The sequence below is a fragment of the Ursus maritimus genome, unplaced genomic scaffold, assembly GCF_017311325.1.
Source record: "Ursus maritimus isolate PB19 unplaced genomic scaffold, ASM1731132v1 scaffold_1, whole genome shotgun sequence".
NCBI classification, from domain to species: domain Eukaryota; kingdom Metazoa; phylum Chordata; class Mammalia; order Carnivora; family Ursidae; genus Ursus; species Ursus maritimus.
Window position 1 is genome coordinate 68,649,202 of NW_024423343.1, and position 26,727 is coordinate 68,675,928.

Genomic DNA, 26,727 nt, shown 5'->3' on the forward strand with positions numbered 1-26,727 from the left:
ATTGATTTTATATGTCACTGAAGCACACTGCAACAATATGCCAGCGTGACTTTCAAAATGGCCTTAAAATATTCCAAACTCAGGGAGTTTCCTTGCTCCTGAGTGGGAGTTGACAGACTGTCTGGCAGCATTAGAAAGAGGCAGAGAAAAGCTGATGTCTATATTGTGTCCTCTAATAATAACATTCTGCCTCTTTGCGGCATCTCCCCTTAGAAAGATCCGTCTGTTTGTTGTGAGGTGTGTGTGTGTGTTTCAGAGAGCTTGCCTCCCCTTGTGCAGGGGGCATGATTTCACCTCTCACATCTGGGAAACCCGAACCGAAGGACACTAACCCTCCCAAGGTCACCTAGAAAATTAGTGTTGTGGCCTGGGGGGTTTGGGGAACAGAACCCAAGTGTCCCGACTTCAGCTCTGTGGCTGCACACTCAATCATTTTCGATTACATGTAAAAAAAAAAAAAAATCACTGGGCGGGGAAAGTGAGAAATTGATCAGATTTCCTCCGCTTTCCCCTTAATTCCCCTCCCCCTTACGAAGATAAAAACTCGGGAAAGAAAACGAGGTGTCCACTTTGCAGTTCTTAAACTGGGTCCCCCAAGCCACCCCCACTCCCCCACCCCCGACACAAAGCGATCGGGCTCCCAGGGTTTCCTCCCGTCCAACCGCGAGCCCTGGAGGTGAGGAGTGGTTAAAACTCAGCCCTCACCTCCAGCGGGTCCCGGGCTCCGCGGCGCCCAAGCCCCGCCCCGCGCGCCCTTCCCCCCACCGCCTCGGCGCGCCAGCCCCTCTCCCCTCTCCCAATCGGGCGCACCCACCCCAGATGCCGCCTGGCACCGAGCGTAGCCGTCGCCGCCGCCTCCGCAGCACTTTCCACTTGTACTGATCACCTCCGAGCCCCGCTCTCCCTGCTCGCCGGAGCGGAGCGCGGCCCGCGCGCCAGCCCTTGGCAGCCTCGGAGCAGTCGGGCTCGGGGAGGCAACTCCTTGGGAGCGCCCTGTCCGGGGTGCCCTCTGCGCTCTGCGGTGTCTTTCTCTCTGCCTGGGAGGAGGAGGAGAAGAAAGAGGAGGAGGAGGAGGAGGACGACGACGACGACGACGTCTGGTCCGGGCTGGGAGGTGGAGCAGCGGCAGCCGCCGCCGCCGCCGCCGCCGGAAAGGGAGAGGCAGGAGAGATCGAGACTTGGAAACCCCAAAGTGCCCGCGACCCTGCACGGCAGGCTCACGGCAGGCTCCCTTCCAGCTTCATGGGCAAAGTGTGGAAACAGCAGATGTACCCTCAGTACGCCACCTACTACTACCCCCAGTATCTTCAAGCGAAGGTAAAGGGGAGCCGGGGGGCGGGGGACGCCGGGGGCGCGCGCGGGTCGGGCCCGGGCAGGGGCGCGCGCGGCGAGCCCCCGCCACCCCCGGCGGAGTTGATGGAGGGTTGCTAACTATAGCGCTGGCCTGGGTGGCGCGGGGCGGCGCGCGGGGCGGCGGCTGCCCGGGGAGAGGAGTGCGGGGATCGGGTTACAGAAAGCCGTGGGGGGAGAGACTAGACAGGAAAGAGCCGCCGGCCCCTTCCTGGCCCGGGAGGCGGGGAGGGTCGCGGGGCCGAGCGGCGCCCCTCGCCGAGCGTTGGCGGCTCGGCCGCGGACGCTTGGGGCCCCGCGGCAGGACCCGCGGGCGGCGCGGCTTTTCGACCGATTCTCCTGGGCCTCGCCCTGCGAGCGGTAACTCTTGCCTTCCCTCGGAGTGGTGCGCAGCCTCCCGCCCCCCAGGGACGCCCCTCAACCTCCCGCGCGCGCGATGACTGGCGCTTGGGGGTGGTGGTGGGGGGGAGGACGGGACGTTTTCTTCCCCGCCTCCGGCCTTGCGCGCCCGCCCCTTGCCTTGATCTTTGTGCGGTGTGGCACTTCACCTGGTTACTGATTTCTACTTTTACGCTGGTGTTTTGGGTAGAAAAGTGGCCAAAGTTCACTCACCGTTCATTGATGTCCTTTTTAATCTTCCCTGTAGCTTTTGCAAAGGAAGACAATGGGCAGATTTCAGTGCAGAAAAAGAAGTGACTTTAGTTTAGAAGAATACTATCCTATATGTTGACCACAGATCCATTTCCAGTGGTGCTTTCTCAAAAGTGGCCTTGGCATACTCTTAGGTAACACAACTGGTGACATGTAGGCGTACAAATTGCAACTGACTTTCCAGGGACCCTGGGTGCCTTGTTAGTGGGCCTACCTTATTTTTAGTAAGATTTGAGGCATTCCGAACGCATAAAAAAATACATACATATATAGACACACATATATATGTATTGGGCCTATCGAGATTGAGGGTCTCAGTGCTTTGGAAGCTTCTTTCATAATCTGGGAGGATTGAGGTTGGATGCACCAGCCCTCTTCAGCGATTAGCATCTTCTGTCACTACTCCAGTGCCCTTCTAGATCGCAAAAGACTCAAGTATGGGTGCAGTGCCTGAACTTATTTTGGTAGGTTGTAATCATGTCCTCCTTGCTGGCAGAGGACATTCCTGGCCTGGTGCAAAGAATCTCTGATTCAATCTTGATAAGCTTTCCTTTCTTACAGTGTGTGTGGTCCATGTTATGTACCTACAACATAGCTCTGCATTTGCTCACGTAAAAAAAGGACACTTGTCAGCCCTGAGACCAGAAATTTCTAGCAATCAAGGGCCTCCTTTTTACTCCCCCCAATATGCATCTTACTTTGGGTAGCCAGAAAGCTGCAAGATGGTAGAAGCGAGGATACCCATTATTCATTTCTGTGTGGTCCCCACATATTTGCTTTCAGGGACCCAAGGTAGGTGCTCATTTTTTTGTGAGCTACAATGTAAATACAGGTTGTTCAAAGAAATTTTGAGGTATAAGCAATGCACTACCTTTTAGATATCATATATGTTTAATGCACTTGTTTAAATTATGCGGCATTGTGCGCCTAAAGGACAGCCTATTCAACACTTAACTGTATGAATAATAAATACATACACTCAGGTGAAGAAGAAAAAGGGCCGTGTTTCTACAGGCACATTCACCTTAGTAATTTTATGTACCATTAGTAAGTTAGAAACCAAGTACATAGCATTTAATATAGCTAATGCAATGCCATTTGGCTCTTTTTGCCCCGTAAATAATTGAAGAGAGAGACAAACGGCCAGAGCCTGCTCCAGTAATTAGGGTCGGAGCCCAGAAAGCTTTAGGGCCCATTTTCTGAAAGTGTGCTTCCTGCATAAAGCATTTAATATTGATTTGTGTTACAGTAAATGACATTCTCAAAACATATCTTGCTGTTTCTACTATGAACTGAAATCCTATTACTCCTGAATTTCTTTGTTTCAGGAGAAAGACACACGTACTGACTTGACCTACATAGCATGGTATTCAAGTCTGACAATTAAACCTAAATTCCCTATTGTAAAGAATCTTCATTATCTCAGAAAGGGGCATCTCCTAAAATGTAAAGTGACTAGATGCAGATTTTAGGTAAGCACAGTTTGAAACACCTACCTCTGTTTTTTTTCTCCCTGACATATTTGTTGCTAACAGGGTAGTGTGAGTCATTTAAAAAAGAGAGAGAGAGAGAGAGAGACTTCGTTTGATTCGTGGTTAGTTTAAAAACAGGTGTTGGCCAATCTACCTAAAGAGTTAATAGTCTCTCTTAGAGTCTGGTCTCTGGTGATGGTCCTTGCCTAGGTGTGTGTGTCTTTTAACCTTCCTGAAACATGGGATAGAAAACATCAGTCTGTTTAAAGTACAGTGATGTGTTTGCTAGTCAAGTTGTTTTGAAACTTCTGTTTGGAAGCTGTATCAAAAACTGAGGAGTGGCATATCTGACTCAAACCTGCGATCCAGAGACGGATGTGATGGCTTTGTGTTTCTTTTCATCTGAAGGAATACATAGCAATTAGAACGGCACTTGAAAGGAGTTTTGTTACCATACTTTACAAAGCTAACCTATGTCAAATGATTCTTCTTGAGTTAATCATCCAATCAGAGTCTGTCTTAGCCATTTTATTTAGTACTTTTCCCCCATAGAAACATGTTGGTTACTTCTACATTTATTAACAGCAGCGACAAGAAAAATCTATGGAGCTCTGTTACGGTGTGTGACCATATCAGTATGTTTTGCACTTTGACAGAAAGAGAAAATCATTGGAAAAACAGTACAGCTGCATTAAACATAAAGTAAATCTGAGGATGCTGTGAAAGGACAGGACCTGAGGGGAAGTGAAGGAGATTGTGAAATTTTCATAATATCTTAGTGCAGAGTGACACAGATTGCAAGTAACCCGATTTTACATGCGTGTTGGGAGTTTTTGTGTTCCTCTGTCAGGGTGGTCTTATCACAGCAGGCTCCCTTTATCACCTGACACGTTCATTCTGAGAGGTAGTTTGATGTAGCTTTGTAAATATAAGCACATACTGTTCTAAAGGATTTTCTGAATTACAAATGACCTAAGCTATATTAGGAAAAATTAAATTTGGTATCCACTTTTCAGCTACACAGAAAAGAATTCTGATAATTTAACATATCTTAACCTAAAGATTTGCATGTGCATATTTTCAAACATTGGCTGTATTAATTTCACTTAGTATAAAGGCACCCCTCACGGTCTGTTTATTTCAAAGATACTGCAACGTACATTACTGCCAACGCATGTATGCAAATACAAACGGGAATTGAAATACTTATTCTATTTCTTTTGAAGAAAGGAAAATACAAAATGTTCTTTATATGCTTAGCTAATATTTTGTACCAACTAATGCAATTTGACACATTTGTGATCTTTATTCATAGTTATCAAAAGATATTTCTATAAAATATACCATATTCAAAGCTTGCTTTTAAAATTTTTATGCATAAACAGTATCGTTTATGAAATGTCTAAAACAAAAGTTTCTTTTAAAGCTCTATTTGTATAAGTGTGTGCTAAAGAATGTATTTGAACCTAAGCTTCAAAATGTGAAAAATAATGGGTGATATAATTTGGGATTGTATTAATAAAGGCAAGTAGAACAAAGTAGTTTTTCTGAATTGAATTTTTGTGTGCATTAACATTTTGTTGAATTCTTAACTTTTACTTAGTAGCCATAGGAATATTGTGTCAATCTGTTTCTGTAGGAATTAGGGGAAATGATTTGATACATAGAGCTACTGAATATATTAAGGTTGTTGAGCCATACAGAGGCATGATATTAAGACTTAGGGTGCTTTGTGCCCTAAAAAGTAACCACATTTATACAGAGAATAAAGTTTGCTTAAATATATCAACACAGCCATGCAATATTTTACACCCTTCTGAATACACCTTAGTTCTTTAGGTGAGTGGGAGAGCGTGGCTATCAAGAAGTGGTGTGGGAAGACTCAAGGTCATGGGATGGTTAAAATGAAGATGCATTATCATGCACTATTGTAGCATTCTTCCCTTCAAATAGCTATTTCTTTTGGATTTCCCATAGCATCTATTAGATTTTTATTTGTTGGGAGCTAAATCTTGAGCTACTAGGAAGAAACAGGAAAAGATAAGTGAAGAGAAGTAGGAGAGTTTTCAATCATTTAGTATTAGTATAACTAGATATGCCTTATGTGGTTGGCAATCTTGGTTTTAAATTTAAGTTCAAATATGGGCAATTTCCATGGAATACAGTTTCAAGGAAAAAAATTTTAAACTTTACTGATATCTTACTCAGACTTTGTATTTCGCTTAATCGTTTATTGGAAACTTTAAAATTACCCCAGCTTATTTAATGAGTACTGAAATTTTAAGTTATGGGTCTTAGTTAAAGACAAAGGGGTCTTTCTTCATTTTCTTTTTATTAAATAGAGGGTTTTCAGAAAATAAAATATTTTTCGCCATGTCTGCTTAACCAGTAAAAATCACACGAGGGATATGTGGAATGAAAGGGTAAGTGCTTAGTACAATCATATTGACACTTACACATTGTTCATTCTTTTTAAGGATGAGGAATTTTTTGTCTAGTTTGTTTTTTATTGGATGCTCAGTTCACTAATGTTAATTCTGCCCTAGCCTGGCCTCCTATCCCACTGTATGGCTCTCTGCAAGGGGTATCAACACCTCCCTAGTTTCTTGCCTGATCCACAGAACAGTAGGTGCTAAATAAATGCTTGTTAGTGACTATTATTATTCAGAATAAGTACATGCAAAACCTTTTTAGACCAGGAAAAGAATTGTAGACCAAAATCGACAAATGTAATAATCCAGTCTAATTTTCTATGGAAATCTTATTATAGTTTGATTTGTGTTTTGATTTATTTTGTGCCTATCGTGACAACTATAAGCTGTTTTATGAATTAGGATCCTTAAGAGGAATCGCATATTAATTGGTCAATGCTTAATTTATGGAATCAAAGTGCCTTTTTGTACATTCTTCATTAAAGCATATGGTGCCAGAAAAAAAAAAATCTCATAGTATTATACTGAGGGGGGAAGTGTTACATGTGATGAACTGGTGACTCAGCCTGGGCTTTGCTTCCTGTCAGTGACCCCCACCAACACAATTCCAATTTTTTCCTGCTCAATTTTCAAGAAAATTGCCTTTTTAAAAAAATGTATTTCAGACTCGATAAAAACATTTATTCGTTTAATGGATAACAGCTAAACTATAAACTAGCATTGAGGTGTTCAAAATTAGTTCTCTCTCAATTACTGACTGTTGCATAACCCTAAACATGACATCCATCGGGATTAGCTTGTTACCCCATTCATTGGGATGAGAGGAATAAGCAGAACTGTACCGAGTTGCTGTTAAGTACAGGTACTATGTTCAATGTAACATAGCTTTATTAAAGAAAATGTAGTAATGATATGTGAGTGATTTAAATGCAATGCCATAATATTTGGTATAAAATCAAACCATGTATTTAAAATTGAACATTGGAGTTGGAGATTTTATGTGGAATTATTTTAAATGTTCTGGTTTCTCTGTTCCGTTATTTTAATGGATACACAGTAAAACCTGATGGGAGTGGTCTGTGCCTCATGAGAGGTACACTTGGATGAGACAGACTTAATGGTGGGAGCTTGGCCAGATGATGGTGCATGGCAGAATGTCTCCTTAGAGTCAGGTGTGTGAAACGTACATGCAAATTTGAGCGCACACACAAATTTGATAGTAGAAACTAAACATTTCTTTCCTTTTTTAAAAAAATATTTATTGAGAGAGATAGAGCACGGGCAAGCCCATGAGCTGTGGGGGAGGGGGACTCGGGGTGGGGGGGGCTGCAGAGGGAGAGGGAGAGAGGCAGAGAAGCAGACTCCCTGCTGAGTGCTGAGCACGGAGAGAGCAGAGCCTGGAGCCTGATGAGGGGCTTGATCCCAGGATCCTGAGATCATGACCTGCGCTGAAACCCAGAGTCTTGGGGCTTAACCGACTGGGGCACCCAGGCACCCCTAATCATTTCTTAATATGAAGGGAAAGTGTGAAGGGGATGGTGATGGCTAAGCCAAAAATCAACTGAATATGTATCTCCCATAGCTGAATTCTTTACTTTTTCTTAATGTATTCTGTCCCCTTAACATAATTGCATTAATATTTTAATTTTTCAAATAAGCACTGGAAGAGAAGTATGTCAAAGATGGTGAAAGAGAGAGACGAAACGGAGGGGGGCAAAAATCAACAGCTAGACCTCCTGGGAAAGAAAACATGCAGAACTGAACGCTGTCCTCCATACATTGTCTTTTAGCTAATTCTTAAATGGATGCGTTTGTCATTTTAGAAAATGGAGAACAGTTTTCTAGATGACAAATATGAAAACCTAAATCCTAAAAGTGAGATTAGATGCTAACATGAGCAGTTAACTTGCTTATAACTCTGGTACTGTAAACACAATGTCTGGTGGATGATTTCCAACGTGGGCTGGAATTAGGTTAAGTGTTAAGCTTGTTGAAAAATTGCTGAGGTTCACGAAGGTTCATGAAGGACTGAAATACTAACTAATCGGTTATATTTCCTGAGTGATCCCAGAGCACCGTTCTCTGCACTTGAAATTGGAAAAGGTTAGGAAGTGTATATCTGGTCCTTGCTCTCCAGCATCTCACCAGCTACCAGGAAGGACAAAATAGACACAGTACAAGAAGTGAGTGAAGAAGAACATTTACGAAATCGTACACCCAGGAAGGCAGCATACCAAGGGTCTGCGTGACAGACAAAGCACTAAGATCCGTGGGGTTAAAAACTCTGCCACGTGTTTTGTGAGAAAAAGCAAAGGGCAAATAAAGGCCACAATAGACCTGGGAATTTTAGAAAGAAATCGGGGCTTTAGATTAATGAGTGAAAATTTCTTGAATTTATAATCAGCATTGTTGTATATTTTTTGCCCTTTTTAATCCTCTTATGAGTACTTAGAATTTTACAGAATAACACTTTTTTTTTTTTTTTGGTACTTTACCTTAACGCCTTCCCCTCAAAGTTTCATATTCAATTACCTTAATTTTCATTATTATTTTTCAAGTTTTATGCTTATAAATGTGCTACTAAGCCAACCTATTCAGGTTGTGACAGGCTGAGAATATAATGCTTAAATGATGACATAATGGTTATACAGAATTGTTACTCTTACTGTTTTCAGCCATTTGAAATGATGTTTATTTCTCCTAATTTATTAGGCTTGCTCACGGCAAAGGGAGAAAATGTCTAGAGTTTTGTTATGCTGCTAATTACATCATCGTGTGCCTGCAATCTACATGTTGATAATGTATCCAATGTGAGCTGTTATTTCTTCAGAAAATAACCCTTTTTTTATTATTCATGATCTTTCATAGATATAACTATTCTTTTTATTTGGTTATCCTCTAGCTTTGATTCTAAAAAAAGCTTTCTTCATCTCTGCAAAGGAAACTAAGTCCTTCAGGAGTCATATTGTCCTCTGTTTGCCTCACTGGGGGACATGGAACCCACCCTTCTGGCTGCCCATTGAACAATAGGTGCTATTGGGCTTCATCCCAGATGAGGAATGATTTTAGGAAAAGGTTTTGTGCAATAAAACTAAATCATTTCATAGATATCACAAATAATTTTTACCAATTTTGTAGGAAAAGTGCATCATTTTCCCAGCTCTGCAAGTGTGTGGCCCCATTTTAGATGATACCAGCTTTGTTTTGTTTTATTTTTATCAGTTGAAAAATTTACTAATTAAAATGGGCAGAATTGGATGGATACATCATGGAATACTGCTCTTAAGTTTCTTGGTGATTGGGGGGAGATCAAAGTTGCCAAAAATGAATTCTAGATTTTAAACTTACATTTTTATTCTACTTAAACTCCTCAAATAACACTATACTATTTCCCCTATTTAACACTTTTTAAACACAGTGATTTTGAGAGTTGCAATTGGTAGTATATTTTTATTGGAGAACTTCTAAGCCCTTCCTTGCCTATAGAGTAACAATAACAGCTTATACATTTTTTTTTTAAGATTTATTTATTTGAGAGAGAGCAAGAGAGAGAGAGAGAGCAAGAGAGCGAGTGCATGCACATGTGCACCTGGAGGGTGGGGGTGGCAAAGGGAGAGGGAGAGAAGCAGACTCGGCAGCTGAGTGATCCTGATGTGGGGCTTGATCTCAGGATCTTGAGCTGAAATCAAGTCAGTCATTTAACTGACTGAGCCCCCCAGGTGCCCCAACAATACCAGCTTATAAAATAAAGTCTCAGATAAAATATTCGGTTGTAAGCAAAAGTAGATTTTATTAGAAATTTGTAATACTATCAACTTTACCTTTGTCTTCTCAACAGCATTTGGGTTCATCACTTAACAGGATTTGACCAATACAGACATTAATAAAAAAAAAAATTTGCCAGTTTTTATTTTCAGGTCACTAACTGAGGTGTTCCCAAAACCTTCTCTGCCTCACAAAGCACACCTTTGATTAATTTCATTGTTTTAAAGATGGAAGCCTTAAAAAAAAAAGTTCCTAATCTCAGCCTCTTCCTAGGTTTCGTTCCACATGATTATTTGCACACTTTAATTTAAACAACCCTAAAAGAAGTGACTACCAAAAAATTTTCTATAGCAGAAATTCTATAGCTGGCAGACATTTTTCTAGAGCTCTATGTGATTTGTTCAGTGATTGGGTATAAACTTAGCTTACAAGTGAATTGTTTTCAAGTTTGTTCTAAAAAGTTCACTTATCAGTTATCTAGAACCTGAAACTCATCTAATATATTTCATATATAAATTGTTACTTTTTTTTTTTTTTTAAGATTTTATTTATTTATTTGACACAGAGATAGCCAGCGAGAGCAGGAACACAAGCAGGGGGAGTGGGAGAGGAAGAAGCAGGTTCCCAGCGGAGGAGCCTGATGTGGGGCTCGATCCCAGAACTCCGGGATCAGGCCCTGAGCCGAAGGCAGATGCCCAACGACTGCACCACCCAGGCGCCCAATATAAATTGTTATTCTTAATGGTAGGGTCCCCAGCCAGCCTTTAAGAGCCTGTAAAAGTGGCCCACTTTATAATTCACAGGTGGTTGTTCTGTACTAATCTCATCCTAGGACCAAAGCACTGTGCAACGTTTGGGTGGGGGGAGAGCGTGAGTTTTCCGAGTTGGAATTCCAGGTTCCAGGAACCCATCTTTGCCCCCTTCAGGGGAGTGCGTAGGTTTTCCTAATTCACCTGAGGGGCAGTGGGAAGACAGGCGCTCCCTTGCAGTCCTTCAGTAGGGCTTTAAGCTTCTAGGCCTGGGGACTGGGTTTCCAGAAGAGATGGGAGGTGTTGCTTGCGAAGTCCCGTGAGGTGTGAACTCGGGAGCTTCCTGCTGCGGTGGGAGAGCCTGGGAGCCCTCCTTGTTCCTCACTCCCTGGGAGACTAGCTTCCTACTCACCTGTGTTCAGGTGCTGGCCTCAGAGATAATCTCTTGCTCCCTTCCCCTCCCACCCCCAGTCAAAAATCTCACTTTAAAAAATACAGTCCAAAGCTTCCTATTAGTGCTTTTCATCCCTTGCTCGTCACGGGCTCCATTATTACAGCCTTCCAGTTTTCCTTGCTCTCCTTGAGCGTCAGATCAAGCAAACAGCTTCTGAGGCTGGAAACAAGAATGAAAACAACAAAGAGCAAACTGTCCTGTTCCAGCGCTTCTCTTCTTTTCCTCTAGTCCTGGTCCAACAGTGGCTCGTAACTCATAGGGGAACTCCAGACCTTGGGCATCTAATGGCGGCACATTCCGCTTCACCTCAGATTTTTACCAAAGCAGCCTGTGGAGCACACGTTAAGAACCCTACCCTGAGAGGAAATCAAAATGGAACCAAACAATGCTTAAGAGGATGATTCAGACCATCGACCCCTGGTATTTTGTTTCTGGACTGTGGCTTGACTCCGGGTGGGTGGGGGGGGGGAAGAGCTAGACAAGACCCAAGGGCCTACAAAATGGAAATGGGTGAGGATAAAGTGCATGGGTTTGATGGGTTTGGGTGATCTCAAGAGTGTGTTTCCACTCTCTCTTCACATTTTCCCCTACTCCCTCCTTCTTTTCCCTTCTCCCCTGTTCCTGCCCCCAACTTTTCGTCCTACACTGGAAGAGCGGTGTCCCTCTAGACTGACTTCTCACCAGCTGTAGGTGTGTGTGCTGTGCTCCTGGTCAATCTACCATGGTGATTGTTGCATACAAGCTCTTCCCACTGCAGTGGGCCCAAATCAGGGACCAAGTGTGTCGGACTTAATTTGGCCAAAAAAAAAAAAAAAAAACCAAAAACTTTACTACCTCTTAATGCTACAGATTATGATTAAGAATTTGCTAACTACAATTGCCTCTTTGAATCAGATTTTCTTTCTGATTCTTTATCCAATTTTATATGGAAATTTAAAATAAAATTTTATTTGGCAATGTATAAATGTAGTTATAGAAGTGCAGACATGATGTAATACTTTGAACAAAAGAGAACATAATTAGCATAATAGAAAGTATTTTGATGACAAATGCGTCCTCCCAATGAGATTAGAATTTAAATATGAGGTAGTGAAATGGTAGGCCTTGTACATTTTTCTTCACCCAAACTGATATTTAAAATCACATATAACCGTCTTTTTCTGTTTCTGGAATATTTCACAGAACGATTCTTTATCTAAAAAGAATCACAAGAGTATTGTATGTTGTCTAATTTGCTACAGGCTAAAAAAAAAAAGGTATGCTTCTTTGGTCATCGTTCTTTAGATTTTCATTTTAATAGCAGAAATCTTAAATGTTGATTTTGATTGCTTTCTTAAAGAATAGATTATCTCTTAATGTATAAATAGGATTTAAAATGACAGTGGGTGATCTGTGGTGTTCTTTTCTGCCCCTCTGTCTCTGTCACAGAATTCAGATTCATGTTTCAGCAGTACAGGATGTTCTTCTGTGCACATCCTTTGAGCCTTCAGAATTTGATTTGACTGTGTGGTCTGACGATAGCATGTTCAGATAAGTACATTGTGATAGTAATCTGTGTGTCTGGGCCCTAATGAACATCTGCTTGCTAGGGCGCCACATGGCAGCACCTTTCTTTGTTTTTCTTCCTTTGCCTTTTTGATCTGAATCTTGTTAAACCCTGAAAATGGGGCTGGTTTTCAATATGCAAATGTTCCTATCTCCCTCTTTTGGGGGGGGGAAGCCAGATATTTTAAATATGAATGCATTGGGAATTTAAAAGGAGTCTGCCAAATGCGCACAGCTATAGTTCTGTTATTGACAACTCAGACATATTGTACCAAAATCACCTCGTTAAGATCACATAGTTGGAGCTACCTGGCAAATTTAATAAAATCCAACAAACACCGAGCAGGCATTGTATCGGGCCCTGGAAGGTGCAGATATGTAAATAAGACATGATTTGGGCCATCGTGGAGCACAGTGGGATAATTTTGTTTACTTGTGTGTTTATTTAAAATTTTTATTAAGTGGAACGTGCGTATAGTACACAAATTTTAAATCTAGAGATTAATGTACTCTTGGGATGGCCCCCCAGGTCGCTGTATAACATTCCAGCACCTGAAAAGCACCCTCATGTCCCTCCCCAGTTTGTACTCCCTGAAGGAAACCACTAGTCTTTCACCTGTCTTTTTGTGTTTGGTGTAGACAGGGTCAAGATTCGTTTTTAGTCTTGTCCCCCCCCCAACTGTGTGCCATCATATGAATATCTAGTTGATCCAGCACCATTTATTGAGAAGACATTTTCATTTTCCCCTTTGGATTTCATTGTGGCCTTTATTGTAAATTAGGTGACCACATTTGTGTTTTCTTTTTCTGGACTTTCTGTGTGATTCCATGTGGATCCTTGTGTCTGTACTCTAGGGTCATAGTTACTATAGCAGTATATTAAGTGTATGTTCTTCAAAGTGGTCTTAACTATTCTAGATCTTTTGTATTTCTTTATAAATTTTAGAATCAGCTTGTCAATTTCCACAAAAAAGAAATACAGGATTTTTATTGGACTGGGCTTAATGAAATCTGTATGCTACTTTTGGGAGAATTTGATGTCTTCCAAACTGTAAATATAGCTCTTCTTAAGTATTGATGAACTTGTGACTTTTATTTTGTTTTGTGTTGCAAACTTATGACTTTTAAGTAGTTGATAATAAGACATAATGGAAAGTATTGTTTTAAATGCTTGTTTCTTAAATACAACCAATGATGTCTTCAAGATCTGTAGTATGATAGTTGGCATAGACCCTGTTAAGAAAATGATGTTTTTGAAGAGGGAGAGAGGCTATTTATGATCAGAGATCAAAATTAGTTTTGAAAAGCAGCTGACTAACTAAAGCACACTGTTTGAGAACAGATGACATTTTTTTTTATTTTTCTTGAATGCATTTCAGAGTATCACTGCGTTTCCCCTTAGTACTTTTTATTCTCCTTTCTGAGACTTTATTTGATGTGCCATCCCGTCATCCTGTCTTATAAATTTATAAGCCTAATGAGAAATTGAAAATTAGTTTTGTTTGGAGACTTTTCTGACACTGCTTGTGATGTTTCAAGATGCCCTGGAGGTTGTGCCCACAGAGGTTGGGAAGTGCTGCTCAGGTCTGAACTTCTAAGCAGCAGAACATACCGCTCCATGGGCGTTGGCTCCTTCATGCTTTTTCTTAAATGTTTAAAAAATCCTACACATGTTTTGTTCATGCTTTATAGTTAGGGTTTTTAAGCTTTGATGACTGCTGTATTCAGCCAGCCAGAAACAACTACATAGAACTTGCAGAGCTTATTAGTTCTGGCTAGGTTCGCTTAGGTTGAGCAGAAGGTTGAATAGACACCTTCCGCAGTTCCTTTCAACTCCAAATTTTATGATTCTGGGAATTTGTAACATCCAGGAATCACAGAATGTTAGACCTGGGAGGAACTTTTAAGATAATCCGGTCCAGGCTTCTCACTGTGCTGGTGAGGAAAGCTACCCCAATGTAGAGAGACAGAAGCTGGGCTGGCTCCCAGGGACAGAGCAAGGGTTGGGGGGCCCAGGCCTGATCTCACATGACTGGTCAGTGCAGTGGCCTGGAGATGAGGAAGAGAAAAGAGGGGCCACACACAGTTCTAGCAGTCATTCCAGGAGGTTTATCACAGAGGTCGAAGGGTGTGAATGGGCCAGTGTCACCAGCCGCTATCTGATGAGAAGCCAGTTGTGGTCACTGTGTCTGAGGTCACCCCTGCAGGCTGGACCGGCGAGACTTCTGCACTCCCTTCCACTATTCTGGTTGCTTCTCCTGGTTTGCCAGGACAGTCTCCAGAGCTGATCCTGCTTTGTTCTCATGTTTCTAACCTTGCAGATTAGCTGGGAAGCCCAGAGCTGGCCTCTGCTCATCCTCCACGGCTTTTGGCCCATTTGTGACCTTGTTCTGCTTCTGGATTCTTCCTTTACCATGTTCCTAAACGTCTTTGTTTTTGCAGCCCTGGGTCCGGCGCCAAAACCCTCTCATTTTTTCAACACGCCTGGAGCTTTCCCACACTAGCAGGATAGAGTCCAAACTACTTCATTCTTGCTAACCTTTTTCTGTCCTGCCGTCACTACCTGCTGTAATGTGTTTGGTTGCCGCAGGAAAAAACCCGCAGAGCCTCTGATTAAATACCTCTTTATTTCTTGAAGCCAACCATTCTGATGGGAACCACCTTCTTCCTAATGCCAGGCACACCACTCTAGTCTCTAGCATCTCTTGTTTTTTCATGAGATATTTGAACATAGTTGGAGGCCTTTAGCACTCATCATATGATCAGGCTTTAGGAACTCTGTTTTAGTCAGTTATGAGGGGAACCTTGGGAAAACAAAATGCACAGTGGGTGGCATCAACAAGCCCATTATACCACTTGGACATAGCGTTTCCCTCATGCTGTTTTATCATATAGTCATTAAGTACACTAGCTGAAAATATCATGCCTGGCTTTATGCCATGCATTAGGGAAAGCAACTACAGGAGAAATTAGGAGATCTTAAAGAAATAAGAATGATTTTTCCACACTTTACCAAAAGATTCACCAGTAAAAATATATCCTTAGTTCATTTACGTATTTCAAAGGTTGTTGTAGATCACTGCCTCTTTGACAGGAAGTATAATTTAAAGTTAAAGCCATCAGGAACCGTGGCCTATTAAAGACTAACTAGATATTAAGAAAAATAGTTTCTGAAATAATTTCAGTCATTTGGAAAGGATGAGGATATTTTGTTATATTTGATTCACACCCAGCATCTTAGGAATGCGTGCTTGAGTAAAGCAAGTTACAACCGTAGCTACTTTTGTTTTTTTCTCACTGTAGCAAGAATCCTCTGCACTGCTTGGTTCAAACCTTTTTGTTTTTCTTCCCGTAAGTGTGTGTAACCATAACTGGAAAACTCTGGAAGGCACGGGATGCACAAAAGGAAATGGCAGAAAGGGCTGTGAGCGATGGAAAATACGGTTAGGACGTCTGTATTATCTGTGAGAAGACGGAGTGGTTTGTGGACCATTGGTAGTTGATGCGTGCAGTCAGGGAGGCTTCCAGGGTGGTGGGATGTTTCAAGGTTGGGGGGACACATGCCTTTTTAGACATTTTAGGTGGTTTTTTTTTGTTTTTTGTTTTTTTTTTAACCAAGCAGTTGACTGCTTGAGCTAGAAAGTTCTCTCAGGTGGATCGAGCATATCATCTTAAAGCATGTTGATCCAGCACATTTTATTGTTAATGTTTGTACATAAATTGCTCTGAGTCTCTGTCCAAACACAGAAGTAGCCTGTATTTGGATTTCCTTTACTTAGTTAATATTCAGCTATGGACGATGGGTGGGCATGCTTGACACTTTCGAAGTCCTGCGCATTATCTGCCTCAGTTAAAACGTACATGTTCAACGAGAGTGACGTCAAGTACAAGAAAGTGAGGGTTCCAATAAGCATATGAGTAATTATTGTCTCTCAGTATACAGGGAGTTTCCCGCCTGGTCCAAGTTTACTTCCTAAACCAGAAGTTTCTGGTTGGAGTAGCTTTCATCTAACTTCCTCAACATATGATGAAGCTTTCGAGCAATTTTTTACCCACATCGTTGAGAATATACAGGCAAATTGAGGCAGACATATCAAATTCTCTGTTGGTTATATACTCACTCTTATGTAGCCATTCATAGGCACTTCATAAAATCTCGTTTTTAGGATATTTAAAATGAGATGTGAGAGTTTACTAATTTGATTTTTCCCTTTCTTATTATATTTTAACTCCTGTCGAGTGGAATTTCATTTAGACTGTTCTGTATAATAAATTTACATTATAATATAATTTACATGTTAGGGGAAAGATTGAAAAAGTCAGAAGATATCAGAAAGAGAAAGCATGGCAAAACATTATATATTTATTTTTAGTAACAGTTTAAAATAACATTTTGTTAACAGTAATTTGTATACCTGTGGTCTCCTTTATAAGAATGTAAGATTCTAAGACAAGAAGTACGTCTTGTTCATATTTGTGCCTATTAAATGCTTTGCACATAGTAGGTACTTAATAAATGTTGATTAAATTGAGTCCATATCTTTTGTTTACTTATATGATAAAAAGAAATATGAACCAGAGGCAGAATTCTTTAGGAATGAAATGCTTCTGCTTAAAATACATACGTGATTAGTCTAAAAATGGGCAGTTAGTCTAAATTACCTAAATAATTTTCTCAGTCTCTAGCTTTCCTACTGGGCTCCGTGTTCATGGCTAGACCCCATCACTACTATCAAGCTAGTCTGTTATTGTCATATAAGTGCTTCTTGAAGTACCGAAACGAAATATTCAATGACTGCCTTAAGTTAAATACAGTGAATATCATGTGTATAGAAATGGGAGGCCCGTTAAAATGCAGTCTCTACTTGATCCGTGTAATTTTTTAAATAACATATGGTTGGGGCATTGTTATTGAAAAGCACTTAAATTTTTTAGAAGGGTTACATTTCTGAGAAATATATTTTCTTAGGATTAGCTGGAGGTCTCTAAGAGCCAGAACTGTGTGGAAGGGTGTGTGATTATGTTTATCAAGGTTCTGGTAGGAAACATAAAGTATGTACTTAGCATATACTGAAACTTGGTATTTAAAGGATGTTTAATAAATGAGAATATTTACAAATGTGTTGGCAGAAATTGGGGAAACTAGAAAGGAATAATGCCATATTCTGAGGCCAGCAAAAGATGGGCACCTACCTTTGCAAGCAGGGTCTAAGGGCTAGGTCGGGAGCCGTTATTGGAACTTAGAGGGGTAGCCTTGGGAAGAGGGCTGCCAGAGAGGAGCAGTGACCTTCAGCCGAGGACGAAGGCCAACCCATCTTCGGCAGATATCCCTCCCTCTCTTCCCACAGAGGAATCTCCTGCCTGTGCCTTCTTTTGGAGCCAGTAGGAACCTGGAGGGAAGAGGATTCCTTTGATGCAGGGCATTATAGGTCAGCCTCCCAGGGCATAGAATAGGGTGGACAGACAGAGGGAGGTTGGGGGTTCCTTAAATATTTGTTGGATAAGTGACTGGCTGCTTACCGCTTTTCCTAATGGATGGTTTTGTTTCCTTTTTTTTTTTTTTTAAGATTTATTTATTTATTTTTAGAGACAGGGAGGGTGTGTGTGAGTGTGCCAGGGACAGAATCTCTTAAGCAGACTCCCTGCTGAGCGCAGAGCCCCAGGCGCTTCGTCTCAGGACCCTGAGATCAGGACCGAATCGGAAATCAAGATGCAGTTGCTTAACCGACGGAGCTACCCAGTTTTGTTTCTTTTAATTAACAGTGGTACTTATTGCCTTTTTAAAAATCTGCATTATTACTCAAAGAAGATAAGCATTAGTAAGTGGAGTGCCTACTATGTGGAAAGCGTTTTGCCAGGCCTGCTGCTCTCAGTCGTGGATAACTTTCTGAGAAATTAGCTGTTCGTGCAGTTGCGCCTTGCTTTACGTAACAGATGCTGAAAGCAGTGAAACAAGTGTTGATAGCAAACAGTTTGAAGTGGCATTATAAGGTAATTCAAAATGCCTCATTTCAAGTAAATTTGGGGAGCTTGCTTTTTAGAACAAGCCTGCGGGGCATCCCTGTCCGGTACGACTTTCAGAGATGGTAGAAATGTTCACTATCTACACTGTGATACAGTGGCCACTGGCCCCATGGGGACTGTTAGGCCCTTGAAATTTGGCTAGTGCAACGGAGGAACTGAATTTAACATTTTTGTCTACATGTGGCTAGTGGCTGTCATATTGGACATCGCGATTGTAACAAATTGTTAAGTCAATATGCACGACCCAATTTACTTCCTGTATGAAATCTATTTTGAAGTAAGAAGTTGGGTGTAGCATTTAAAGATTTTCAGATTACTAGCCTCCATATATAGGAACCTTATAAATACTGGTCACCAGAATGTAAAGGGAAGAAATTGAAAACAGGTAAGGTAAAATAGGTCCTAAGGCTTTGGATAATAAAAGCAAAGCAAAAAATACAAGAACCTTTCCTGTTATATAGTATAGGCTTTATAAATGTAGCTTATATTTATTTAGACTGAGTTCTGTTTTAAAAAGACTGCTGTGTCCAGGTTTCTTATCATTCAGATGTCTACTTCAATTAAAAAAACAATACTTTATTTCCATGATGTAGTTATTCTGGATATTTGATCCTTAATTACCATACTTGTTGCTTCCATGTGAAGGGACTTGGTTACAAAGAAGATATTCGAAGAGTGAAGATAGGAAATTAATATGTATACAGCTAGAAGAATATATGACTGATAATATATTAAAGGCCTATGTATCTTCTCTTCAAGATTTTGATATGTAGTACCTTCATTTTTTTTTGTTTCTTTTGTTGAGTTTACGAGGTATACAGGTGTCTGTATGTGTATGTAACGTGTGTGTATTCAGCTTTATGACAAAATGCCTAAATCTGATCTGAGAGTTCTCTTGGAGTTTATCTGAAAAAAAAAATCACTTGAAGCTCATAATTATTTCATAAGGAAAAGCAGATTATCACATCATAGTATAATATATTACCTGTAATACAGCTGAAAATGCTTCTCAGGGCATTAAGTTCATGGATATTTGTTTTCTTATTATTCTCATTCTACTTAAGCCTACCTTTGCCTACCTTTTTTCACATTGTACTTTATTTGACCTGGCTTAAATAGGACATAAGGATTATATGTGAGACTGTGCCTTTTAAAAGGAACAAGTTCTAAGTTCAATATGACAGATTTTGAAAATGGCTCAAGAATGTTTTTGTTTTGGGGTGCCTGGGTGGCTCAGTTGGTTTAGCCATGACTGCTTTCAGCTCAGGTCATGATCCTGGAGTCCCAGGATCGAGTCCTGCATCGGGCTCCCAGCTGAGCAGGGAGTTGAGTATGCTTCTCCCTCTCACCCTCTCCCCTCTCATGCTCTTTCTCACTCTCTTGCTGTCTCTCAAATAAATAAAATCTGAAAAAAAAGTTTTTGTTTTTTTTTACTGTGGTGACCTACACATAACATTTACAAAATGTTTTAACTCTTTTTAAGTGTACAGTTCCATGCCATTAAGTACATTGACCTTGTCGTGCAGCCATGACCACTCAAGAACATTTTTTAATCCTTAATATTGGAGGTGATGTTTCCAGTTTCACAGAGATTTGTTTCTTTTCCAAAAAGAACAACAAGAAAATCATCCACAAGTCCCCCTTCATGTCTGAAAGAAACATCTGCTAAAATCCTATCTAATGGCATTTTAAAGTGGTATTAAATTAGCAAAGCTCTTGTACACTTGTTTGTTAATGCACAAAGAACTTGTTGAAATAACTTTAAAATGAAAATGGCACTTTAAATAGGAAGAAACAGTTGTTTTGCTTCTTTCCATATCACTTTTGAAGGAATTTGGTCAGAAGCCCAAGTAACATTCTGGAACAGTGACCCAGTGTGCTGGAGAAAGGTTGTGATGTAATGTATGGGCTCTGTCACATTTTGTGACTCTCCTTCCGTTGTTTCTTAAGTTTGTATCATAATATTCAGACTGAAGCTTCTTTTCTTTTGTTCATTTAATGGATTTTTTGAGGTGATACTAAGACAACAATGAAATTTTTAATCATTTTTATGTGTGATAAAACACACGACTAACAATGTTCTGTGAAAATATGAAAGTTAAAACCAACTTTTCTTCCACAACAGGGTTCATCCTACTTACCTGTTGCCATGGTAACCAGGTAAACACTAATAAAACTAAATGGGCGTCAAAGTTTCCCATATAATTGGTGTTGAATATTTTTCATAGGACCTTTTAAAAAATATGTTAGCTGGGTAGGAGAGGAGAGGTTCAAGTAGTGGAAGAAAAGAAGGCAAACTTTATTTGAATATAGAAAGAGAGTTGAGGGAGTGGAAATCTGTGTTGCTGAGAAAAGAGTTTTCAGAGCAGACTGTTCTGGTATTTTATACCAATTATGTGCAGCTATTGCTTTGAATAAATTTTGCTGCCCTGCTGAGATTTCCTTTTTACAAATCCTGGAGCAATTATAAGATGGAAGTCTGGAATGTATAAACAATGTCCTTTGAACAGTAAATGAGCCTCATTCTTATAAAACGAAAGAGTAGGAATGTACTACTTTTATCCTATGGTTCTCTGCCTTTTTTCCTCCTTAATCATAGCACTAGTGACTAGAAACTAGTGACTCCTGCAAGAGCGTACAAAAACATGAGTTTTTGCGTAGAAATACTTTTAAAGTATAATTTCCATCAAATTAAAATTTCTCTGTTGCTGCAACATAATAACCAGGATACTTAATACCTGCTCAGTATGGCTACTGATTATATATTCTGTCGTATTACTAAGCTTAACATAACTGTACATCAGTTTGTAATAAATTACCTTTTTCTATAGACACAGAAACAAAACGCTGCACCAAGTCAGTGTTCATGGGGAAAAAAAACGACACCCTTGGAGCATAACATGAGTCTGAGTTTCCAAATGTCAACTCGTTTTATGTGACAGAGCAATCGGCACTAATCATGGCAAACAATATATAAAATCCTAAGGAGAAGTCAACTGTCACTTGGAGTTAACTGTAAAAAGCCTGAACTCCATTATTTTCCTGAACTTACAGGTCTTATACAATGTTTACAATAAGGTTTGGAGAGTTGCCTAGCATTGGAATATATACAATTAAACAACACAGTTGAACAGCCCTTTTATGTCAGTACTGCTAAAAGACCGCCATTATACGTGCGTGATAGTCATTCTTGGAACTCTCAACCTAAACAGGAATGGAGAACATTCATTTGTAATTCTATCTAAGTGCATGTGGGATTTGATTTTATTTTATTCACACAAACCCCCATGGAAACTAAAGATAGCAGTAATAAAGGGATCACTGAATGAGAATTATTTCTTTGACTGTCAAAGAATTTAATACTTTTATTTTGTTTGCAACTGAGCCTAAGCATTCAGCTCTTTGGACTTTTATGTGAGCTTATATAAACAAGGGAGATTGTGTTTAAATTTATTACAAAGTGAATTTTATTTGTTTGAAAATAACTTTGCACTAGAAATTAGTACAAAATACACTTCCTGGTTTCCTCTTTCAGACATTTACTAAAAATAGCAAATGCAAAGAGACAACAGAATACCATAGGTTAAAATGAGTCCAAACACAGACTAAGAGCTAAATCCACATCATGTTTATTAAAGTTCCATTACGCTAATCTAGTAGTAATAGCCAATACCTGAAGGGTTGATCCTTCAGCTTTGATGGCAACAAGAGGCAAAGATACGTAACTGGAGTAATTTTTTTTTTTAAGGGGAAATATTTAAGAGATTGATTTATAGTTCTGTGCTTTAGTTATGTAACTATGTATATTTAATACATATACTGGGTTTTCTCTGTAATATTTTTTTCCTGTCAGTTTCCCAGGGATGTTTGGCTTTATAATAATGAAAATTAGTTTACATCAACATGAAATAAAGCGTAGCAAGATCATATAACTCCATACTGAGAAGAAGGTTTGAATTCCGTTTAGGCCAGTGGTTCCAGCTGTTTTTATCTCCTCTTTCCAGTCTGTTGTCTAAAATTTGAGAATTTGTCAAGCGCATTTCTAGAGAGGTTTGAACTGCTTGACAGAAAGTTGACCTGTTATACGGCCAAAAGATTTTTTTCAGAAAAAGACTGTCATCCTGATCTGTGAAAGGTTTGCATCATGATATTTGAATGGCTGAGTGTTAGAGCACCTCAAAAAATGAAAAGGTTATCTGAAGTATGATTTTTCAATAACAGATTGCCTCCCCTTAACCCTGGCCTAAAGCTAAACTGAGTTTGGAGCCTTCGATACAGACAACTTTCTTTTAGTCCTTTACTTTCTCTTATAGTGTAAATCCTTCTACCGACTTCTCAAAATACTTTGTGAGCTTCCATTTATAATTAGAATATATGAAAGGTTATATTGATGTAGACCAAGGATTTTCCAAGCATGATTTTGACCCTACTTTTGGAAATAAGGGAGGAACTTTTGGGAGCATTAGTTGACGGTTGGACAAGGTCAACCAAATGCCCCAAATATCCCTTATATAACCAATGGATCTATTTTCTGTGAGTGTGGCTACACCGTGCTTGGACCTGTTTGTGTGTTTGGGATACTGAAAGCAATGTGATCCACACACATTTATGAAGTGCTATCGGTGTTTTTTTCCCCCAAGAAAATAACATTTCAAAAATTTCCTCCACTCCTGATTTTCCATGATTTGAGGAAGAAGTTTGGTTATGATTTTATAAACTTTAAAAATATCTCCTTTCAATTAATATTTTTCCAGACTGAGGAGTCCTAATTTTAAAATTATACTTGCATGGAAATACCTCTATTCTTTGAATCATTTTAGTTGTTTTTCATTTTGTTGGAAGGGCAATAATACAACGTCCTGTAGCATCCAAGATGTGCTTGAGTTTTGTACATACTAACATTAGATCTTCGATTCTATTTCCAATAAATAATTCTCCATGCCCAATGTTAAATGCTCTTTTGGGTTATGGTTCATGTTGGGCAGCTACTTTCAGGTAGTCCAAAATGACTTCCGAACATTGTTCCAGTTGTAACTCATAGTTTAGTGGGATGTCTACTTTACTTTAGTCTCGTTCTGATAGGTACTGAAGATCATCTGTCATCTCTTTGACACGACTTTCCCACAGCTCATCCTCATCAGCTCCGTATGTCAGCGTGATGAGAGAGTGGAGAGTTATATGTAGATGTGGGTGTTTCAACGTGTACCGCTTCTTTTAAGTGTTATAGAAAAATGTTAAGTTAAGCTAGGCATTAGTCCGAGAGAGACCATTCTTAGAACTTACAGTAACTTCAAGGAACTTAGCTCATGATTTTTATGTTGGTTTCTTGTTACATATCCTTCCATAATAATGTTCTTTGCACACGTGTTCTTAACTACACATATGGAGGATTCAAAGGTCGGACATATCCCCACTCTTGGGGAGAGTGGAGCATAACCAGGGGAAGTACTACATAATTAATGGCCATTAACAACCCAAAATGAGGGCCATGGATGGTCTGAGGAGAATGGTCTATGGAAAACTGGAGAAACAGAGCTCACTTCTCTCTAGGGGAGATTAAAAAGGTTCTGTGGAAGGGGAACATTTGTGCTCAGCCTTGAGAGACATGATGGGGTTGGTGGCAGAAAAGCCTTGTTATGTTGGAGGTGATGGGAGGACCAGTATGCATTCAGTCTGGCAAACCATGTAGGAAGATGAGGCAAGTGAAAAGTCCCTAGTCTTATCCTTTGGACAATGGGAGCCATTAACGTTTTTATGCTGAAGAACGACAATGTTTTAGGGAGATTAATTTAGCAGATGCATGAAGAATGGGTTGAAGGTGAGGGTAACTCTAAGTATAATAAGGCTTTGTAAGTATTTTAAAGTTGATTCTCTGGGAATCTTGTCAAAGATTTCATAAAAAACCCCTAGCTGAGGTACCGTCTATATTCTTCAAAGGAAATTAGTGTTGAACAGCTCTTTTCATTACTGATCACAAAAGTATTTAAGTATAAAATCAAATGTGCCTGCAACGTGTACAAAATATATCTAGCCAAAGTGATTCTGCATTTTTCTGTTAATTATTTGAATTTGAAATCCACTTTATAAACTCAAGTACTGTGTAAATCCATTCTGCACAGTGTAGGAATTTCCTGGCAGGTATAAGCTATGATATAATTAGAATTCATTATAGTAAGGTAAATTGTTTTTAACAACAATAACAAAAATAATGATAATGATTACAGCTAACATTTATTGAATATTTGCTGTGTGCCAGGCACTGTTCCAAGGAGTTTATGTGTATAGGTATGCAAATCACTATTGTTAAAATATAAACATATAGTTAGGTATGAATATATCTTATGTTAAACAATAAAAAAAGGGAAGAGAACAACATACTAATGTGGTTGATAAATAGAAAAATTTAATCTATAAAATTGTCACTTTTCATATAATCAAGAAAATACCTATGTACAGGGCACAGTAGGAAATGAATAATGACACTGTTTTATATTGACAATTGAAAAAATCTATAATGTAGCTAATATATGCTAGAAAGTAAAAATAAATTGGATGTACAGAATAATATTTGGGAAGTGAGACGTGGAGCTATTCCAAGCAGAACACCAGCTTGGATTTGTTTTTCTTTTACCTCTGCACCTGCCCAGCAGCCTCATGGATTTAAAAATACATCTGCACAGTTTTACCATCTTGGTTCAAGAGCCCCACACTCAGTGAAAATCACAGTTCTCTGCATTAGACTTGAGATGCTGCCAGTGCAGGTTGAGCATCTTCTATTAAGAGGCTTCTTGGGGCGCCTGGGTGGCTCAGTTGGTTAAGCATATGATTTCGGCGCAGGTCATGATCCCAGGGTCCTGGGATCAAGCCCCACATTGGGCTCCCTGCTCAGCAGGAAATCTGCTTCTCCCTCTCCCTCTGCCCCTTCCCCTGCTCATGTTCAAGCTCTCCTCTCTCAAATAAATAAATGAAATCTTTTTTAAAAAAATCTTCTTTTTCATTCCTTCTCTCAGAAATTTATAACCCTGCCCTCCTCCCTACTTTTCACTGTTTTATCTATTCACTATGAGGTCAGCTTTTTGTTTCCTTAACTTTATTTTTTGAAATCTCTGTTTTTTACTCACTTATGGAGTTACGTTCCAGAATGTGTATCTCCTATAATTGTTTATGTTGTCTTGTGACAATTCTTTCAGTGCTTCCCCAGAATCATTTTCAAGTTGCTTGCATAAGTCTGTGGCTTGAGAGAGAGTTCTAGGGATACCAGTAAGACCTGAGAGAACATAGGTCAGGATTTAAATGCTGAGATTACTGACTCCCTGAAGAAAAACGAAAAATGGTCTCTGGTGGGGGGGTACCAAGGTGGGCAACTGGAAACTTTTGGATAGTGATTCTGGCAGAGAGTTGTCCAACTCTAAAGAAGCTAGAACCTTACCAGTGGAATGACAGGTGTAGAAAACACTTGAAGCCTTTAAAACCCTGCAGCCTAGAGTTGCCATTAGGGGCCACGTCACCTGTATGTGCAGAGTCTAAGAAGACTTGGGAGTCAGGGCTGTGGTGGCAGCAAGGACCCCGGGGAGGAGGACCAGACCCAGGCAAGAACTTTTGGGTGTTTCGTGTCCCAGGAGGCAGACAAAGGTCTCTGTTCCAGCCAAGGTTGAGAGTGGGGGTACACTTGGAGAAGAGTCATGAAAGAAGGATCTAGTGTGAGCTAGCCCAGGTGCAGTGGGAGAGTAGGTATCTAGAATGTGTGTAATTTGTATGTAGTTTATTCTCTAAGCATCTTCATGTTTGCTTATGAAAAGTTACCAAGTCAGGCGTTTTGTCTGTTTTAAATGATTTTCTGAACATGCAGTGCTGAGGACTCAGAGTGGGGATTGAGGGCATTGTAAGAAAAATACCAAAGCATGCAACCAAGTGACTGTCTGTGCAGGAGAAACCTGTATTCCTTCAGGCGGTGGTAATAGGACATTTCCCAAGAAGTGGCATCAGATAAGAGACTTTTTGTGTAAGGGTCCCTTGGGGCTGGATTTTGGCATATGTACATGTAGTAATCCCAGCAGCGGTAAATACTAACTCTGTCATGCATAAGGACAGAACTAATGCTAACAGGTTTTCGGTGAGTTGTTACTAAGCTAGCCCTGCTACCTCTTTGTATGCAAGAGTTCAGATCTCTCTTGACCAGTAAATTAGATGTTCCCTTTCAAAGCTGAATTAATGAATAAAAGTTGCTCTAATGATTTCTAATATTATAGTTTTTTTAAAAAGCCTTGGAGCACCTGGGTGGCTCA

General features: G+C 40.0%; 1 protein-coding gene across 5 annotated transcripts in view; it reads left to right on the plus strand.

Moving 5' to 3' along the window:
- Positions 1 to 875: 875 nt before the first annotated feature.
- Positions 876 to 26,727, plus strand: part of RBMS1 (RNA binding motif single stranded interacting protein 1) — a 207,908-nt gene continuing 182,056 nt past the window's right edge. For 2 of the 5 annotated variants that reach the window (XM_040644589.1, XM_040644591.1), the window contains exon 1: positions 876 to 1,317. In XM_040644589.1, coding sequence (XP_040500523.1) covers positions 1,243 to 1,317 — 75 coding nt within the window. In that variant the 5' untranslated portion in view covers positions 876 to 1,242. The remainder of the gene's footprint in view (positions 1,318 to 26,727) is intronic. The other 3 variants (XM_040644595.1, XM_040644598.1, XM_040644599.1) reach the window with 3 other exon arrangements.